The 21,255-nt window shown below is 37.6% G+C and overlaps 1 protein-coding gene across 1 annotated transcript in view; it reads left to right on the top strand.

Moving 5' to 3' along the window:
- IL1RAPL1 (interleukin 1 receptor accessory protein like 1) overlaps positions 1-21,255 on the top strand; it is a 743,868-nt gene that overhangs the window by 390,741 nt on the left and 331,872 nt on the right. The window contains exon 6 of the mRNA XM_054715117.1: positions 4,684-4,758. Within this exon, the coding sequence (XP_054571092.1) occupies positions 4,684-4,758 (75 nt within the window). The remainder of the gene's footprint in view (positions 1-4,683; positions 4,759-21,255) is intronic.

Consider the following 21,255-nt stretch of genomic DNA (forward strand, 5'->3'; position numbering starts at 1 on the left):
TATCTTTTTTATTGTAAGTCATTTGCTGGAATTTCCTTCCAGATACACCTTTGCCCATCCTATATAATAAAGAGCTAACATGCTAATTAGACCGGACTACAGTATGACCTTCTGGAATGACCTTCTGGAACGACCAGTGGGCAGGGGGGGGGCCAGTGAGCCTGCACTGCCAGGCCAGCCATGGTGGTTCCGGCAAACCCCCTTCCGCAGAGGCGGTGGGAGAGGGGGTGGTGCAGTCCCGGTGCCTCCGCAGAAGTGGGATGGGGCACAACCATGGCACTTCAACCTCCCACGGTCCCTTCCCTGGCTGGCTGGGCCCCCGATTGGCCCCCCTCCACCAGTGGGCAGGGGGCGGGGCCAGCGCTAAGGAGCAGCGAGCCCAGCATCTGATTGAACAATGCTCCCCCTGGCAGGTGGACATCCCCCAAGGGGTTCCAGACTGTGAGAGGTCACAGGCCAGGCTGAGGGACCCCCCCCACCACAGTGCACGAATTTCGTGCACTGGGCCTCTAGTGAAGAAAATAAAGAGGGCTTTGTGTTTGTATGTGTGTGTGTTGACTTTGTTTGGTCATTACCATTTCTGTATTTGTTTTCCAGTTGTTGCCTGTAAATTTGATTCAACTCATATTTATTAAACACCATAACGTGTCAGAAGCACTCAAATAATGGATAATTCAGCACATGCTCTTTACTTTGTGGCAGCAAAATTACTCATCCTCAATTGACTATAGAGCTGAGCTACATCTTAGCTTTAATGGTCACTGCTTTTCACAGTCATTTTGCCAGTGTGTCAGATCTGTAGTTCAGCTGTCAAGCTGTGAGTTTCCTGTCCCTTTTATCAAGCACAGGTGAATCATACAAGAAATATACCTAACTGATCCCCGTCATAGCATATCAAAACGTGACATTTGTAGATGATATATTGCACAGTAAGCATACTCTTCTATAGGTTATGGTTACTTAGTTAAATGTTTTTGCTCTCCTAACAGATTGCTAAGTGCTATAGTAGTTACTTGACAGAATTTTTTCAAGGAGTAGGTAACAAAGAATTGGGAGGCAACGATCTAGCAAGCCCTCTAGCTTGAATTTGCTCTGTTACCTTTGACCAGCCAGTTGTTCTAGTTGCACCTCGAATTCTCCATCTCTAAAACAAGGGAGTTGAATATGTACAGCATCTTTTAGTTTTTTTTTTTTTAGTATTATTATTATTTTTGATCACTTTAAATTGGGCCTAAGGGCAGAAACCAAGCTATTCAAACCCCCCATCACAATGCTTAGCACACTATAGTGTTCAATATACATCAGTTGAATTGATCTTTTTAATTTTTTTATTAAAGTATAGTTGGCATACAATATTATATTAGGTTCAGCAGTACAACATAGTGGTATATATATATATATATATATATACATATATATATATATATATATATATATATATATGTTTTATTATTAAATTTATTGAGGTGACATTGGTTACAACATAGTGGTTTGATATTTATATATCTTATGATGTGATCACTACATAAGTTTAATAACCATCTGTCACCATGCAAAGTTATCACAATATTATTGGCTATATTTCCCTTCTCCTCTTCACCCATCTCTCCACCCTCCTCCCCTCTGGCAACCAAAGGTTGCTTTGTTTTTATGAGTCTCTTTTTTTGTTCATTTGTTTTGATTTTTTAAAAACTCCACATATTAATGAAATCATGTGGTAGTTTTCTTTCTCTGTATGAATTATTTCACTTAGCATAATATCTTTGAGGTTTATCTATATTGTCACAATTGGCAGGATTTTATTTTTTTACTAGAGGCCCAGTACACAGATTCATGCACCGGTGGGGTCCCTCGGCCTGGCCTGCACACTCTCGTAATCTGGGACCCCTCAAGGGATGTTGGAGAGCTGCTTTTGACCAGATCCCTGCAGGCCAGGCCTAGGGACCCCACCAGTGCACGAATCTGTGCACCGGGCCTCTAGTATGCATATAAGATCTTTGGTTGATCTCTTCCCGCCCTCACCTTCCCTCCTTCCCTCTGAGATTCATCAGTCTGTTCCATGTTTCCATGCCTGTGGTTTCCGCTCCTGCGTTGAGCGTCTGTCCCCTGGTGGTCAGTGCACGTCATAACTACCAGCTGGTCGACTGGTCGGCTGGTTGTTTAGGCTTTTATATATAGAGATTGTTAAGTGTTGTTCCATTATATATACCACATTTTTTATTAATGCATCCATAGATACATGAATTAATTCATTTGATTAAAATCTTGGGTGAAATGCTGATGTATAACAAAGGCAAAGGTACTTTTGTCAGAGAGGGGTGTGTAATATGACAAGGCACGGAGGTAAGCCCCATTGAACACCCCTTATCTCTATCTTCACTTCATCTGCCCAGAGTGTCACTGTGGAAATCAGGGCTTTAGGGAACACATCCTATATAATCCTATATAATAAAAGCCTAATATGCTAAGTGTCTGGTCATCCAGTCATCTGTTCAACCAATCAAAGCGTAACATGCTAATGATATGCTAAAGCTGCTCAACCACTCACTATGACATGCACTGACCACCAGGGGGCGGATGCTCAATTCAGGAGCTGCCCCCTCATAGTCAGTGTGCTCCCACAGGGGGAGTGCCGCTCAGCCAGAAGCCAGGCTCACAGGGAGCAGGCTGAAGCTATCAGTTGGACATTCACTAAGGGCTCCCGGACTGCAAGAGGGCACAGGCTGGGCTGAGGGACCCCTCTCCCCCCGAGTTCACAAATTTTGTGCATCAGGCCTCTAGTTTAAAAATAAAACAACTTAATAAGCATATCATTTTCTCTGTCTCCAACATTCTACAATTCCTATGCTACTTGGAGTTGCTGCATGAGAATAATATGGAGGGTCTTAAGGATGCAATATTATGTAATGCGCATGGGTGGTGGGTTGGGGTGGAGAAGCCACATGAGCATTTTATACTTTTGAATGAATATGTTCCATAAATATTTTATTATCCTTTTCTATAGATCTTTTCTCATACTATAAATTAGTGACAGATGTGTGTGAAGAGGAATATTTCTTTTAGCTGCTTTGTATAACAAACTCTTGAGTTACCCTCTTGTAACTGCATAATCACAACATTATATGAACCAAGTTAATTTAGTGAATAAGCCTGCTATTTTGATACCAGAGTTGCTTTTGAAGTTCACTGAAATCACTTAATAATCAGAGCCAAAGGAATGTGGCTTTTTGACTTATTGATGGTGAATTATTTTACCAATATTTAGTGAATAAGCTACTTATTTGGCTTGTAGGAGAATAAAAATCTGTTAGGATCACTGAATGTAAGAAATAAGAGCATTTAAGCTTAATCATTGTGATGTTAAATCTTTGACATGAATTTCACAGCAGTTGATATCCTATTGATCCAACTTTTCCTTCCTTTTCATCCCCATCCCTGTGTTAAATATTAGCAAAAATGAATAAATAATGCATTCAATTAGTTATGAACAATGGCAATTGATCTTATGTATGGTTGGTCTCCCAAACAGGGATTCTTAAAACTCACCCTGTGTTTTCTATTAAAGAGAAAGGAGGGTGAGTTGCTGAAGTACATTGAATTCTTGAATCCTCTGATAATGAGGACATGTGGCCAACTTCTGGCACTGCTAGATCAGCCTTCCAGTTATCAGCCAAACTGGCATGTCCTGGCAAGGAAGGCAGAAAGCTCTCAAAATAGAAACATTTAGCTCAGCATCCCTAAATTGATCATTTCTGTACTTGCTAAAGTTGGAAGTTGCAATGACAGATTTCAAGGGACCTGGGCAATTCAATCTTCTGGGGAGGGTGAAGGAGAACTGGCTATTTGTCTAAAGTTCAGATAGTCTAATTTAGCTGGGAATGCAGTATTCATTGGGAAACCTGTCTTCAAGGTGCTCAATAGTAAACTATTAGATCTATAGGTTGATAATTTATGAATTGATGAGCACACAGAGTATAAATGTATAGAAACTTAAAATTCAAAGAGAGTATTTCATACAAATTATTAATAAATACTATAAAATATAATAGATCATGGTAGTAAGGGATTTTGACTAAATGGGAAGTATCTTTTAAAAATATGATCTTGGTGAATACTTGTATGCATGTTTGATTATGCAGCTTGTACTAGTACTAATTTAATCCCACATTGCTACCCTATTTATAGAGTATGTGCATACGAAATACTAAATCTACTTACTAAGTTATGTGTTTGAGTCAGTGTGATCCAGGGTATGAAAACTAAGGATTTTAATTAAGAATAATGAGGCAACTTTATGTGAAAAGAAATCATTGAAATGTCTGATATATATCTTTAATTAACACAGTAAATGTAAGATATGCTTTAAAAAGGGGGGAAAACGTGCAAATAGAAAAGATTTGGTGAAACACAGTCATATGTTCTTAAAGACTGACCAATCATGATGCAGTACTTAAATACTAGTAGTCTCATGTGATTATCAATTTGGAAGTGTTATATTTGACTCATATACAATCTAATAGCTCTTTAGTTCAAAGGCACTGGCTGCAATATGTAAGTCATTATGTGGTAGAATGCTTTGACACACTATTCTGATAATGAAAATTATTTAAGAAAATAAACTGTGTTCTTTCCTTCAGTTCATATAGCATAACTATAGTCAGTATTATTATTATTGTTTTTCAGCTCCTCTGACTGATAAGCCACCCAAGCTTTTGTATCCTATGGAAAGTAAACTGACCATTCAGGAGGCTCAGCTGGGTGAGTAACTCCTTAATTCCAATTATTACACTTTTCTCAATACATTTTGACAGTCAATAAGCCTATATTGTAAACCGATTTAACAATCTGAGCTAATCCCATGTATATGTAAAGGGAGCAAAATTAGAAAATACCAGCAAAAATAGACCATTCCACCCTCTACAGCACATCCATTAAGACCAAGCTGGATATATGGATGTAAAATCTCATGTGTCATTTAGATGGCCATTGAGAAATAAGATGGGCTGAAGGTTTTAATGATGGTGTTATATTGTCACTTTATAAAGCTTGAATTGCTTTTAAAGCAGGCGATATGGAACTATTTGACTTACCTATTGTTACACTAAAATACAGTTTTTGAAAATTGAGGGAAAAGGTATAGATTTGTAAAAATCAATGTTACTATTAGAGTTAAAATAATTTTTAGTTAATCAAATATAATGGGCATTATGCTAGTTAAGTTATGGAAAATATATTAATAAAATATGAGCAAGTGGCTTTTGGTTAAAGGACTAATAGGCTTGGGACATGACATAAGAACATTGACAGTTTATGATTTGACAAATATATCCAGTTGTCTATAAATAAGAATACTAACATAATTACTTTAGAGTTTTGTTTAGAATTTCTGAGTCTGGTTGAACTATATTCAGTTATACCAAATTATGAAAACTTTCCCATCTTAATTATAAATATGTGTAGCACATTTAATGATATTATTTTAGTTTGTATTTATATTTGAAATATTGCATGCATGCCTATATCATCAACATTAAGAGAAAATTATTTGTTTTTAGTGGCTTGATATAAAGGATTAGCAATAGTGTGACTTTAACCATACATTCTTGTTTGTTAAGGAATTTTTTCTTACATTAGCCATTGAGAGTAGAAATCCATTTATTGTATACAACTAAAAAGGAATTGATAGCCCATCTCTGAAAGTTACCAATGTTATTTTTGTTCTTGGAGTTAGAATTTGGATTAAAATTGTAAATCATCTTCAAAATGAAGATTACAGATATAATAATCTTTACCAATAGCATATCCAAAGTAATAGTGCAAAAAGATATGATGATGGTTTTAGAACTTGTACAATTATTTTAGTCATTGGATTTCTAACATTGGAAATACATATATTTACTAATGTTGAGGAAAGAAGATGTGTGGGATTTATACAAGTCATGGTATTAATATGCTTATTTGATGGTAAACTCAAACCTTTGAATTAATGTCATATATATGCAAGTATATTATAATTATCTTTATTTTGAAATAGAAGATTGCCAGCAGCATTAAAGTGGTACTAGATATGAAACAAGCAAATAGTTTAAAATTGTATCACACTCTTTACTCATGCTATGGTATATTGAGGTATACTAGTATTAGATTTGATTGTTATGTTCTAAAAATATGTTTAAATATAAATTATCATAAGTTGCCATGCTCATGTAGACCCTTTACTAACTCCTAGGAAGATGTACTTCTAAGGATTAATGGCAAAATTATAAAATATTGGGCCCAAAATGAGTTGTTTATGATACCAGTTGTCAGTAATGAACATAGTGAAAATGAAATTAATTGTATCTCTTTACTTGACAATAAAAATAATTTCATGATTGATGGCTGCCCATTGGGTTTCCTTATATTTTTCCCTGAAATTGGAATAAATCATATTATTCTCTTCTTCCTACTAAAATGTTTTACAAGATGAAATAAATAATTTGTAAAGCTTTCCTTTTAAAAATTACTTTTTCTTGCACAATAACTAATCAAATAAATTTTAAAATATGAACATTATTATGCAAATGTGAGGGTTAACTATATTCATTTGAAGATACATGGGCATGGCTGTCATCAAAATGCTCCAGGGAATACTCTAATTCCTTTATTGTCACTGCCCAAAGGAACATGACTTCTCTTTAAACAGCAATTAAACTTGAGATATGAACCTGGAATTTGGATTCTATCATACAATTTTTGTTTTGTTTTATTTTCTTATTCTAGTTCTCAGTGCCTAGGATAAAATAACCTTAATCCTTGGATTTTTGAGTAACAGTTGATTTGAAATAATTCCTTTATAATGTTTCTGCAATAGTATTGGAGTAGGTAAGCAGATGATCACAAAGAATAAGTGAAACTAAGAAATAATATTAAGGACAGAAAAGAGTCAAGATTCCTAAAATATACTTGTTTTCTACCATAAGTACTTTGATTTTTCCCCTCCTTGGAGAATTAATTTTTGCTCTTTGCAGACTTATAAAAGATATATATTTCAACAGGCTCAAAATGTGATATCATATCATAAGAAAGAGGGAGTCAGTGAAGAATCATGGGGTGGAAGTAAAGATGGTGGCCAGGATCAGTGACAGGGAACCTGTAAGGGATACCTACTCTTATGAGAAGGTGAGAATCTCCAAATGAAGTTTATTGGCCAAGCACTAGGGGGTCTGACTCAGACTTGCCCTAAACTGACTCAATCTTGACCTCAGAGGATAAAAAAAACCCTACCATATGAGTTATAAGAACAATCATCCGAACTTACACAAAGTTCAGTTGGTACATGTCTAATGACCTAACTTGAGCATCCTGGCTAAATTACACACATATCCACTTGACCTGGGTAATTGCAAATCCAGCAGTTCTCCAGTTTGTCTGAAAAATATATAAAACTCATTAATAATGACTGACAAAATCATGAAATGCATGGATTTGTCTTCACTTCCAAAATTCTCCTTTCTCTGCCATTTGCTGGCCATGCTTACTCTCTCTTTCTCCATCCCGTGTGTCCTCCTTTTCTTGCAATTCCTTCACCTTCTCAAAAGATGATGATCACTTAAACTTTTCCAATGTAGGAAGCAAAATACACAAAAATCAAACTACTTATGGAAAAAAACAAAATAGTAACTAAATTCATATAAAATACTCAAAAAGGTGGGTTTGAATATCAATTAACCTGTGGTCACAGAATAGTATTTCTACTTTTAAGTGGCAACTGTGTGTTCTAATGTGAAAAATTTTTTTTTGTCTTTTTAAATAACTTGCGGGCATCAACAAATATATGGACAGCACTTTCTTGGGCAAAAGGTCCAGAAATCACACTGTACGATTCTGAAGTACAGTCCAGGAGCTGATCCTGACTTAGTCCTTTCAGGCAGCTGTACCTTAAGGGAATCATAAGACAGATACCATTGTCTTGCTGAATTTGAGCCCTGAGAATGTCAATCAGAAATGTATCCTTCTTGCTATGGTCAGGAGCCCATTTTCAGAACCTTCCCGAATAGAGGGTGTTTTATTCATCATTACCAGACTTTCAGAGAGTAGAAATCCATTTTACCCTTGACCTAGTGAGATACATTACTGAAAATTATCATTACTCATCAAGATATGGATATCACTATTTAAATTTTGGTTTTTGCTTTAAAAAATAATTATACCGGTTAATGGTAGAAATTTTGGGGAAATACAGAAAAGAATCTTGTTTCTTACACTTCACATTGTATAAACATTTCACTCCTATTAAATATTCTCAGAAAATATCCTTTTAATGGTTATATGCTATCCATGTGAATGTCCTATAATTACATAAATAGTTGAAATTTTATTATGAATAATGGTGCAGTGATCTTTATACATTTTCCTGTGACTATGATTAATTTAACATGATAGATTCCTAAAAAGAAAAATACTGGATAAAGGAAATAATTTTGTTTAAGTTTCTTGCTATATATTTCTAAAATTCTTAGAGATGTTGTAAAATCTCTCGACAGAAATATACAATGTGTGTGATAACTCTGTAATCTATATCTATCTATCTATATCTATCTATCTATATATCTATATATAAAAAGATAATATGCTAAGTGTCCCTCCAACTGTCCAACCCATTGCTATGATGCGCACTGACCACCAGAGGGCAGACGCTCAATGCAGGAGCTGCCGTGACACGCACTGGCCATTTATAAATAAATGGCACCACGGACCTGGTGCTAACAAAGCACCACTCTGCTCCCCCCAAGTGGGACACAGGCCCTGCCACCACCTCAGAGCCACAGCCCACTGAATCGCAGCCAACTTTGCCAAGACCCCGTGGTGCAAAATGTGGCCCAGAGCCCAGCCCAATCCGGAAACAGTGGCTGTGGGCTCCGGGTAATGACGTCACATAGCAATGCCCAGGTTCCTCTCCCTAGCACCTAGCCTCCTTGGAGTTTCTTCAGCCCAGGAACACAACTTGCTTTATGGCCAGGTGCAAACTTTTTACAGTTTAACCAAATGTCTGTGAAGTATTTTCACATGCCTCATCTCATTTGATCCTCACAGAAGTCCTGGAGTAGGTAGATAGGAGACTCAGTAGAATCCTATTTTCTTTTTATTAGCCAGAAAACAGAGATTTAGAAAGTTTAGAAACTTGACCTGACTAAAAAGAAGTAAGAAATGGTGGACCTTAAAAATGACTTCTGTTTTTCTCACTGTGCAGAATATAGTCAAACACTGTTACAGTTAAATATTTCACCCTTTGTTCTCCCTGCATGATCTACAGTAATAATCTGCTTCGTGTTGGTATTTACTGCTGTGTTGCTGATAATTACCTGAAAGAGAAGTTGGGGTGCTTCATTGGGCTGGAAAAAGTATAGCTAAATCAGAAAGCAGGTCTAATTAAGCAAGTTTATCTATATATATAAAGCTCTCGCTGGTGCCAATCGCACATGTGTGTTTCTATATGTCATTGTCAATCGTGAATTTGGTTGACACTTTTATTATAGAGAAAGGGTGAATAGCTATATTAAAATATTTCTTCTTATTAATTTCCTTTCAATGTGCACAAATTTGTGCACTTAGGCCTCTAGTCTTTAATAAAATTAAGAAAATGATATCTTTGTAACATAGAACTCTTGAAGGAAAAGTGACTTTTCTTCGATATCAGAATTACTTCTTCCTCCCCTGTTACCTCTTTTTCTCTCTCTTCACTAATTGAATATAAGTGGTCTCTCTCTCCTTTTTTTTTTTTTTTTAGGGCTTATCCACATTTGGAGGGTTTCATATAAACCTAGTCCATTTAGGTAAATGTTTACAGTTGATGAGATATAGAAACTTAATCAAATGTCTATAGTGTCCATCTATTTTCTTCTTTTGGATATTTTAATGCTCAACATAGAACTTCCTCTAGGTTCTGTTTTATAATAAAGTACACAGTAATTTTGTGATGTACTCTGAGCACAGGGAATGTCAATAAATACTAATTGATAATGAGGTGTACATTCAACAAAAGGCACACATTTCCAAATTTTCTGCAAGAGAAAATAATGAAACTGAACTGAATACACTTCCAGGCAGTACTCATCTTTTTCTTTAGTATTTACTTTCTTTTGCTAAGTTTGTAAAAAAGCAAACACTTCTGTAACTGAGAAAGTTACAGGGATTCAACAGATGTTAACATGCAGAGGAAAGTGGTTGATGATGTTATTGAAACCTCAAATGTTTAAACATTCATCCTGGTAAAGGGACACATATACACGTAACTTTATCCAACTTAATTACAGGCTAGTTAAAATAAAATGTCACATTAGAACTTAACTAACATACCCTGCCCTATTATAGTATATTATCATTTGCAAAATTTTAAATTCCCTGAGGGGAAAATGTTCATTCATTATATACTAGAGCCTGGTTCATATTTTGATAGGAAAATTCCTTGTCATATAAATTATATTTTTAATTCACTGTGTTGTTAAAATAATTAGGTATTAAAGCACTGTTTTAATGCTTTATATGTTCTGGAGCTGTGTATATGCATATATTTTGCATGGAATGTGTTTTCTTATAAATATGCTAGTTGAGGTTTTAATACAAGGAGACCATCTAAGTAATTATTGTATGAAGTGAAATATAGCTCTGTAACATTTGCTATCTAGGTCTATATTTTCATAGTTGCTATTTTCTTGAAGCAAAACACACCTTTTTCTGAATAGTGACTACTCTATCTTACTAAAATTGGGAAGCCTCTTTGGGTAAAGAAGCAGTTAATATCAATACACTAGAAACAAAACAATTCAAGTGTTGAATTTGATACCTAATTATGAAAGTGCCCTACAGTACTACTGATGCTAAAAAACACTTCGTTGTTGAGGTCTGCAATTGGGGCAAATCTGACCTTCATTTGCAGAGGTAGGGAAGTCAGCTTTGACAAGATTTTTCCATCCACAATTACTCTGGTTGCTGTGAGCAAATGTAATGCTGTTGACTTTAGTTTTACTGTACTACAGGGAATATAGAAGACATATTTTCACTAATGAACTAATTAAATATATATACACTGAGTGGCCAGATTATTATGATCTCTGAATGCATAATAATCTGGCCACTCAGTATATACATGTATATTCTACCTAATAAAAGGGTAATATGCAAATAACCATCACTCCACTATGCCCACGATTAGGCAGGCGGGAGGCTGGGGGGCGGGACTCGGGGTGGCCTATCCGGCCATTGAGAGGAGACGGGGACTTTTGGCCTGGTGCACCAGCGGACACCCGGACCCCCTGCCATCGATGGCAGGGAGCTGGGTGTCCGCTCCAGCACCAGGCCAAAAGCCCCCACCGGAGGCTTTTGGCCAGGTGCACCAGCGGACACCCAGATCCCCTGCCATCGATTGCAGGGAGCTGGGCATTGCTTCGGCCTGGTGCACCAGCGGACCCCCTGCGATTGATTCTAGGGAGCTGGGGGTCCGCTCCTGCCCAAGAGGCTTTCGGTCTGGGCAGGCCTGGGCAGGGGCTGAGCCGGTGATCAGAGGGAGCAGGGCCCAGCCCTCCATTGGTGTGAACTATAGAGGAAACACCTTTTCTGACTGCACATTGGCTAAGCTTCCTGTATGCCACTGGTAATATTCTTAGTAACTTGGGTAATAAGAATCCAAAAAGGTGATCTAAGGTTTTTCCACCACACTTCTAGAGAAAAAAATGAAGGTCTGCTGCTGGAAGGCTAAGAAATGTCATATCCTGCCCTAGCCGGTTTGACTCAGTGGATAATGCCTCAGCCTGCAGACAACAGGGTCTGGGTTTGATTCTGATCAAAGGCATGTACCTAGGTTGCAGGCTCCTCCCTGGCCAGGGCCCAGATCAGGGCTCATGCAGGAGGCAACCAATCAAAGTGTTTCTCTCTGTCTTTCCCTTTCTCTTCCACATTCTCTAAAAGTCAATGGAAATATACCCTCAGGTGAGGATAAAAAATAAAGAAAGAAATCCATATCCTATGAAAGACACATCTTGAAAATGCCTAAAGAAAGTTGTCATTTTTTTCTTGGTGAAGGGACTGGAGTCCGTGTTGATGAAAACACCTTGGTGGTTGCGGTGACTGACAGTGGCTGCAGCAGTGGGGTGATGGGGCTGGTGCCTTCCCCAGACCAGCCTGGTTGCCTCCCACAAAGGGAGGCCAGACTTCGGCTTAGGTACGCTCCCTGTGGGGCGCGGGCCTAAGCCATCAGTAGTACATCCCCTGAGGGCTCCCAGTATGTGAGAGGGGGCAGGTTGGGCTGAGGGACCCCTGACCCCCAGTGCACTAATTTCGTGCACCGAGCCCCTAGTGTGTGTATATATATACATATACATATACATATATATATATATATATACATATATATATATATATATATATATGTATATATATATATATATATATATATATATATATATATATATATATATATTAGAGGGCTGGTGCATGAATTCGCACAAGGGTGGGGTCCAGTCAGCCTGGCCAGGGGGAGGGGACATGGGCGGTTGGCCTGCCTGCTGCTCGAACTCCTGGTCAAGGGGACAATTTGCATATTAGCTTTTTATTATATAGGATATACACTGAGTGGCCAGATTATTATGCGTTCAGAGATCATAATAATCTGGCCACTCAGTGAATATATATATATATATATATATATATATATATATATATATATGCCTTTTTACTCTGTATACAAAGATTTGTATCCAAAGTCTAAGTTTTAGATGAAAAGTGATGTAATTGTTGCCCACTTTAGGACGACATGAAGATCAGCATAGTTCTATTGCCTGAAATAAAGCTTATTAGATATAAATGAGAGCTTCTGGATAAATGGGCATCATAATTAAATCATGTAAAGGCAAATACACACTGCTGTTATAATTATTTAAACTGATGGTGCTTAGTTCACCTCAGTCCAAATTTATCATGCCATGATAAATGAAAGTAATAAAACTTGACAGCTGTTGTGGTCTGATATCTTACTTTTGAAACCACAATCACCTTAAAAAGTATAAGTCTAACCTGAAGAGGAATGTTTTTCATATTAGTATTTTGTTAATATTTCATATCCTTCAATAAATGATAATTCAATAAATAGGAGCTGATATTAGTATTCTTAGATAAGTTTATTACCTAACATATGAATCCCACAGATTCTCAAAATCCAAGCCTTTCTTTAGTGCTAGAGAGGAGGAATGGGTTGGTAGAAAATGAAATTTTGCATGTTTGTTTTAAAACTTTCCATCTAAGCAGAAGTTGAACTTCCTTTTACTAGTAAGTATAAACTGCTTAAGGCCTACTGCTAGGAAAGGCTAGAAACCAAAGAAAGATAGAAATGGAGATTAGAACAATTACTGAAGGCCATTGATATCTGACAGTCTGGAAACCAGTTGAAGCACTTGTTAAAATTAATTAAAAATGGAATAGAGACAATGGAAGTGAGTGTACTTGTTCTCACCTTAGAAAAACTTGTATGCATATATGCATAACCCATGGATATGGACAATGGAGTGGTGAGGGCCTGGGGGGGTATGGGAGTTGGCTGGAAGAGGTTAATTGGGGGGAAAGGAGGACCTATGTAATACTTTCAACAATAATTTTTTTTTAAAGAAAAGGGCCAGCAGTGAGAGAATATACGAGGAACAAAAAGGTCCAGGAAAGAGTGTTGTCACAAAACCAGTGCTCCAAGACCATTGTAATCTCCAACTCCTGATCTAATTCTGGTCTAGCTTGTTGAGCGCTGATGTGACTCGTGCACTTGCTCTTTTGCTACAGCACTAAGACTACTATTTTATTTGTTACTGACCAGTTAAGAAACTAGATAAGTGTAACCCTTCATAAGTCTAGAATGAAGAACTTTAGGGAATGGAGGGGTTTGGGGTAGTTATCAAGTCAAATCCATCTCTTTAACTGATGAGAAAACAAAAAAATTTGGCTACATGTTTTTATATCACAAAATTTATAAAAACAAACATCATTTATTATAATAATAATTATTATTATCTTAGTTATAATAAAGAGGCAGCATATGACTGTGGTTCCCATTTCAAGCCATTCTATCAGACAGATCTGGGTGACAGTCCAGCTCTGCCACATACTCTACTGGTGTAATCTTGAACAAACAGACCTTATTTTCCTAATAAAAAACAAACAAACAAAAAACACAAGAATAATACACACGTCTATGGAGTTAGTGTATTTAATGAAATAATGCATGTAAAGATTAGTACATTGTCTGGTATATATTAAATAGTCAATACATGCTTGCTGCTAGTAGTTGAGCTATTGTAATGCTATTTATAGAATGCTGTATATAGAAGATTCCCGAAATGCATTTTGAATGCCAATGATAGATCATGCTTATATTCTTTCTAGAGTATCATACTTTGGCAGCTGACATGGCTTCATTACAGGACGGATAATATTTTAGCCAGTAATTCCATCTACCCTCTAAGAACACACTAACTATACTAAATTTTATACTTAAATGAAACTTTATCTTAAATAAATTACTTATTTTAGATTACTTAATTCTTCCACAAGTCTATCCAATGCATACTATACTGTAAGTACATATTTGTAAAAGAAGAAAATGATTCCCATCCTTTAAAAAATGACCATGTAATTGACACTATACCACACAAATTTATAAATGACCATCAAGAAGAAAGTAAGAGTGAAAATTATTTTTCTAAACCAAAGAAATTCAGATATAATATTTCTCAAGACAAGGAACATGAGAATAATTTTACAAAATAAAGCATAAAATCATTATGCCTCTCAAGTTTTTCCTGATGGTTTGGCAATACTCATATTCATTTTATAGGAAAACTAGAGGCCTGGTGCATGAAATTCATGCACTTGGGAGGGGTCCCTCAGCCCGGCCTGCACCTTCTCACAGTCCTGGAGCCCTCGGGGGATGTCCGACTGATGGCTTAGGCCCGCTTCCACCACCGCCACTGCACTCAGCAGCTGTGAGCCCGGCTTCTGGCTGAGCGGCACTCCCCCTGTGGGAGCACAATGACCACCAGGGGGCAGCTCCTGCATTGAGCGAGATCAGGCCAAAACCAGCTCTCCAACATCCCCCGAGGGGTTCCAGAGTGCGAGAGGGTGCAGGCCAGGCCGAGGGACCCCACCAGTGCATGATTGGGGCCGGGGAGGGACACAGGAGGTTGGCCAGCTGGGGAGGGACCATGGAAGGGCTCCAGGGTGTGTCTGGCCTGTCTTGCTCAGTCCAATTGGCCGGACCCCAGCAGAAAGCTAACCTTCCAGTTGGAGTGTCTTCCCCCTGGTGGTCAGTGCACAGCATAGTGACTGGTTGACTGGTTGATTCTCTGCCCCTGGTGGTCAGTGTGCATCATATCGAGGAGTTGAGTGGTCTTAGCATATCATTAGCATATTATGCTTTGATTGGTTGAACAGACGACCGGACACTTAGCATATTAGGCTTTTATTATATGGGATACTGCTTTTTCTCTGCTAAGCACTGTTATCACAAAGCTTTCTGAGTCTTTCTTTATGATTAAAGTTTACTAACATAGAATAACGCAATGAGTATCCTATGTTAACAAGAACTCCTTCTGAATTTGCAAAGTAAATGTCAATTTATCAGAAATAAACCTATCAAAGGATGTTATGGTGTAGAATATTGAGTTTCAGAATAAGAGTGTGTGCCACATGACTGATGTTCATTAAAACAGAAACTATAAAAAGACTCACATCATTTAAAATTTGAATATAAAGAGAGTTCTTCATCCATAAATTTTCTCTTGAATTTTGGCCAAATAATGAGCATTCCAAAAGTATGGTCTTTTCATGAAAAATAACTTGTGCTTGAATATAATTAGGCAAATAGGATAACAATGTTTTATGGTTTAATGCTAAAACACTTAGCATTCCAGCCATACCTTACTCTATCAACTTAGTGTGCTCCTATAGATTTGTGGGTATATTGAATGATCATAATTTTAGAGAAGTGTTTCTTTAACTTTAGTTAGTAGTAGCTTAACACATCAGTTTTAAGAGACTCTGTACCCCAGTGTCTCTTAAGCAGCTAATGATCAATGAAAGATTTATGCTCACAAGGGAAATATGCTATTTAAAGAAACTCTGTGGTGAATAATTTCATATAAGAATCCTTTGTAATTGAATAATCATCCCTATAACTTTTCTCTGTGGTAGTGCAGATTTTTACATTTTCATAAGATGAGGTTCCTTGACATGAAACTGCAAGTGGTGTTTCTAACTAACCCAGAGGAATGATCATTCATCCATCACATCATATGACTTCCCCTTGTCTATCAAAGGAAACTGATGTCCCTATTGTGACTTTTTGCCCCCGCTGAGGAAATATTAAATTTTATTCGCCAGTTTCAGAATCACCATTTAAATCTAGTTCTTCAAAAATTTATTCGGTAGGATGGAATATTTGAGGAACTAAAATAACTCATGTTCAATCTTGACAAAAGAGTTTATTTTCATAAGGGAGACACTTGGAAAGCCATGCTTTTGTTGAAATGTATCTTACTACAATGACTGCCCATGGTGTCATTTGTTTTTCCATAGCTATAACTGTGATGAGAGTTCTTATTTCTAAATTGAAAGGGGGCATTTTGAAATTTGATTCTTCTGGAATTTATATGGCCTTTCTCGTTATATCAGTCTGCTGACCACTTCTTTTTTCTTAATGTATTCAAATGTATTTAATAATTATTTTCTTTTTTTGTTTTGTTTTGCTTTGTTTTGTTTTGTTTTTATCCTCTAAACCCAGAACATGGGACATTCAGTTGCAGCCACTTACCAGTCAGAGGTTTTGGCGCAGGGAGGGAGGCTTGGCCTTGAGGTGCCAGAGGACAGGCGGGGGGGTGGGGAATGGCAAGGAGGAGTGGCAAAACAGTAGCCAGGAATCCTACATTGGGGTGTTCATATGCTTCCAAACCTCAAAGGCCATTTCTCTGCAGAAGACAATTATTTTCTTTTTAATATCAAAGTATATGTAATAAAATTTGATTTGCTACTTTATGAATGCCTAAACATCCATATTTTCAGATGTGCCCAAACATATGCTCCAAAACATGCCAGATAAAGCCAATGCATAGAGTATCCAGAAGGTTTTAAAGCATGAGCCTCACAGCAAACTCTCTAGAAGTGGCCTCTTTCCCAATTCCCCACATACCAGCTCAATGTTACTTTCTCAGAAACACTAAGGATTTATTTTTAGTTTAGCAGCTAAAATTTGTAAAATCTAGTTATAGCATATATGATGCCATTGAATAATAAAAAAGAAAAGAAAAAATTGATAAAGCATGTTATTTTCCAAAACTCATCTGCATTGAAATAAGTCTTTGGTAAATAGTCTGGTCAGAAGATACCTCCTAATTCTACTTCGGGAACCACAATGAGCATGAGAGAAAGGCTTAAGTTCCTTAGGATTCCAACAGAGTCAGTAATGTCCTCTCCTCTCCCACTTCCCCAAAATGCTCTTCTCTTCAAACTTACATGCAGGCTGCAGGCGTTCTCACTCTGAGAGAGTTTTTGTTTGTAGTTTAATAAAAGCGGGGTGCCGACCTCAGATTTTCCTGAAGAATTGTACTTATCGAAACTTGGCAGTTATTTGAGTAGGAAAAGAGCAAAGGAAAGTGCATTACTTTTCTAGAAAAATTAATATGAATGCATCCTGTCACATCAAGCCATCGCTATAAATAGGATACTTAGAAAATGATGAGTTCTAGGAAAATTTGAGATTATTACCCCAAAAACTCAGTGAAAAGCCATTATGTAAAATAGCTTAGGGAAAGTTCAGTGAAAGCACTTTTGTTTGCTATACTTAAAGGAAAAACGTTAGTGTTTCTAAGTACCATATATTTGTGATTTGTTGTCAATTATCTTGGCAACTTTAAGACTTTTAATTCATTGATTAAATTTTTTTAATGCTTTCTGGATAATGTACCTAACTTTCGCTAATTTTATTTGGAATGCAATTAGACTAGTATACATTTTACTCATCCTGCACAGCCTGTTTATAAGTAGTATGAATATTTGCTTCAGAATTTTATATCACATATTATATTTAAAAAGAGGTTACTCAAATGTTGTTTTATTAAATATACTAGAGGCCTGGTGCATGAAATTTATGCACGGGTAGGGTCCCTAGGCCTGGCCGGTGATCAGAGCCCATCTGTGGAGTGACTGGTGGGGTGATTGGGGGACTACTACTGGCACCCGCCCTGGCTGGCCTGGGGCCTGCGGGCTGGGGGAAGCTCCTGCGTTTAGTGTCTGCCCCCTGGTGGTCAGTGTGCATCATAGCAACCAATCGTTCTACTGGTGGTTCCGCTGTTTGGTCTATTTGCATATTAGGCTTTTATTATATAGAATATGTAAAGGTTAATGATGAATTTTTTTTTTAAATCTTTCCTGTGAATAATGTATTTTCACCTTATTGCTGTTTATTAGGATTTGCTACTAATTAGAGAGTGAAAGTAACATTTTTATGTAATGGGAGATAAATGAAGTAGGTGAATCTTATATTAGATGAATCATGATTTATTAGCTTCAGGTGAAGTTAAGTGTCACAGAGAGCATCAGTTACTTTGTAGGAAAGAAGTGTTAAATCAAGAGAGAATTCTACTGTTGACAGATTCCAGGGCAGACAGACCTTTATTTTCTTTCAGTCACTATTTACATGGATGAAATATAGAGAATTGAGTCAAGTAGGTAAACAATTTAGAGGGAAGATAATGCAAAAATATTTTGTGTGTGTTTTCTTTTTCTCATTTCTAATAGATGTCCATTTCAAGCAAAAGTTAATTTGAGGCATTTATTTTGGAGCAAATTTTGGGCCTAGACAACTTACATTTGCAGAACCACAGTTCTGATATTTCATTGCCAGGGCTCTAATCACAAGTGACAAATCACTTAAAAGGCAAGAGTGGTGCTGGCCTCAAGGATGACTAGAATGATGTTAGAATTTTCTCTGTCTTCTTTTCTGTTTCTCTCTGCATGCCATCATATATTATAGAGGTGAAGCACGACAGGGACTGGGGGAGCATACACGGGAAGGGCAGCGGTTTACTCAATTCTTCTCACTCTGAGGCAAAGTGGAGTATGGAACTCTAGCTGAAGTTGGACATTCCCTGAGGAGGAATCCTGATTGGCTTTTCTTAGGTCACTGACCTAAAATGTCAGCATATTACTGTAGCATCAGAAGTGAGATGTCTTGACTCAGCGACTATCGTATGCTCTTTCTCCTATGGTGAGGAAACTTGGATGTTTGTGTGAGTACATGAATGTGTGTGTGGTGGGGGGATGGGGCTTGTACCAGCAAAGGTGGGAATGCAGCAGTAGTTATTACAGAGGCTATGCATTCATATTCGGTATTTGTTTTCTTTAAAGTCCTTGGTTAATCCACATCTTATTAACTTAACTGCCATCTTTATTATGTTTTTTCATTATCTGATGGGGGCAGGATTAACCAGCTTGATGCCTTTGAATGTAGACTTTCTCAGACTTAAAACTCTTCCTTGGCTCTCTTTTCAACCAATACTGAGATCCCCTCTGTGTCTGAAGTGTATAATTCTTAGCTCCACCTGCATTCATCTCATCATTGTCTCTGTATGTTCTCTTTCAACCTTGAACTTAATGTCAACTGCAAACCAAATGTCAGATTCTCAGCTGTTAAAGATATTGTCACATAAAAGATATGCTTCTGAAAAGATAGAAATACTACAGCATGGGTTATAAAGTTCATATCATATGTCCAAGGATAATGTAAAGCATATCCAAGGATAATGCAATAAAGATTGGTAGGGGTGTGGGGCAATGGAGGGAGAAGGACACATATGTAATACATTAAACAATAAAAATGAAGAGTGGTAGGGACCATGGTCAAGTGGGAAACATGTCCTACTTTCAAACATACATATATTTTATTGATTTCAGAGAGGAAGGGAGAGGGAGAGAGAGATAGCATCATCAGTGATGAGTGAGAATCATTGATTGGCTGCCTCCTGCATGCCCCACACTGGGGATCAAACTGGCAACCCAGGCATGTGCCCTGACTGGGAATCAAACTGTGACTTCTTGGTTCATAAGTTGATTATTCTTGCCTTACTAACTAGAGCCTACATGTAGTGGCTTTCGTGAGTTCAATGCAACCATCATTCTTATATGCAACTAGCGTTCCCATTGCAGGAAAAATCCTGCAATAGGGTTTCCTGCTGCACTCTACCCCGCCCTGCCTGCTCTCCTCCCTTGTCCCCCAGCCCGCCTTCTCCACCAGCCTGCCTGCTTTTCCCTTCTCCCCTGGCCCCGCCTCCGCTCCTCCCTTCTCCTCCCCACAGCTTGCTTGCTTCTCCGAAGCTTTGCTCCCTTCTGCAGCTCTTGACTTCTTTCTACGCTGTCTTGGTATGCAAATTAGCTGCCATATTTGTTGGGGTAATTTGCATCCTCGTCCTGATTGGTTGGTGGGTGTGGCTTGGCTGGTGGGCATGGCTTGGGCGTAGCGAAGGTGCGGTCAATTTGCATATTTGTCTATTATTAGGTAGGATTATCAGAGTCAAGAGTTAGGGCAACACAGAGTATACCTCCTATAATGGGCATTAGAGTTTTTACTTCATGCACCAAAAATTAAAGCAGAGTGTTTGTCAGAGTCTCATTTTATTTTGGTAAGAAAATTATCTTTGTAAATTGAAATAATGCTAGATTCGCTGATTTAAAATAATATGTTTGCTTGTTGCCTCTAAGATAAAGGCCAATCCCTTGCTGATCTCACCCCATTTTGTCTTCATTGTTTCATTTACCCTCCTACTAAGCTTACACCATGGACCAGGCACTCTTGATCATACTATGGAATTCCATGACTCTATCCTTTGCACATGCAATACCTGCTCTCTGGAATTCCTTCTCCTGCTCTATCCCTTGTGCTAATCTACTGAAATTTTAAGTCATACCCCATTGTCACCTTTATGAAGTCTTCCCTAACTTCAGTCCCATTAGGCAGAATTAAATAACATTTCTCAAGTGCTAGCAAGTCTCTTTTTATACTTTTATTAGAACATTTCTCTCCTCATTTGGTGTGCATATCACGTGTGTCAAATTTTCCTTACTGCACTTGCAAATCTTAAGGAGTAGACTATAGTGAACAAATTGTGTAGCATTTACTCAGCTTTAATATTCATAAATAAAAACCAACATTTATGACTCACCATTTTTCAGTACCTGTATACTGAA

Source organism: Eptesicus fuscus, chromosome 1 (genome assembly GCF_027574615.1).
Source record: "Eptesicus fuscus isolate TK198812 chromosome 1, DD_ASM_mEF_20220401, whole genome shotgun sequence".
Taxonomy (NCBI): Eukaryota; Metazoa; Chordata; class Mammalia; order Chiroptera; family Vespertilionidae; genus Eptesicus; species Eptesicus fuscus.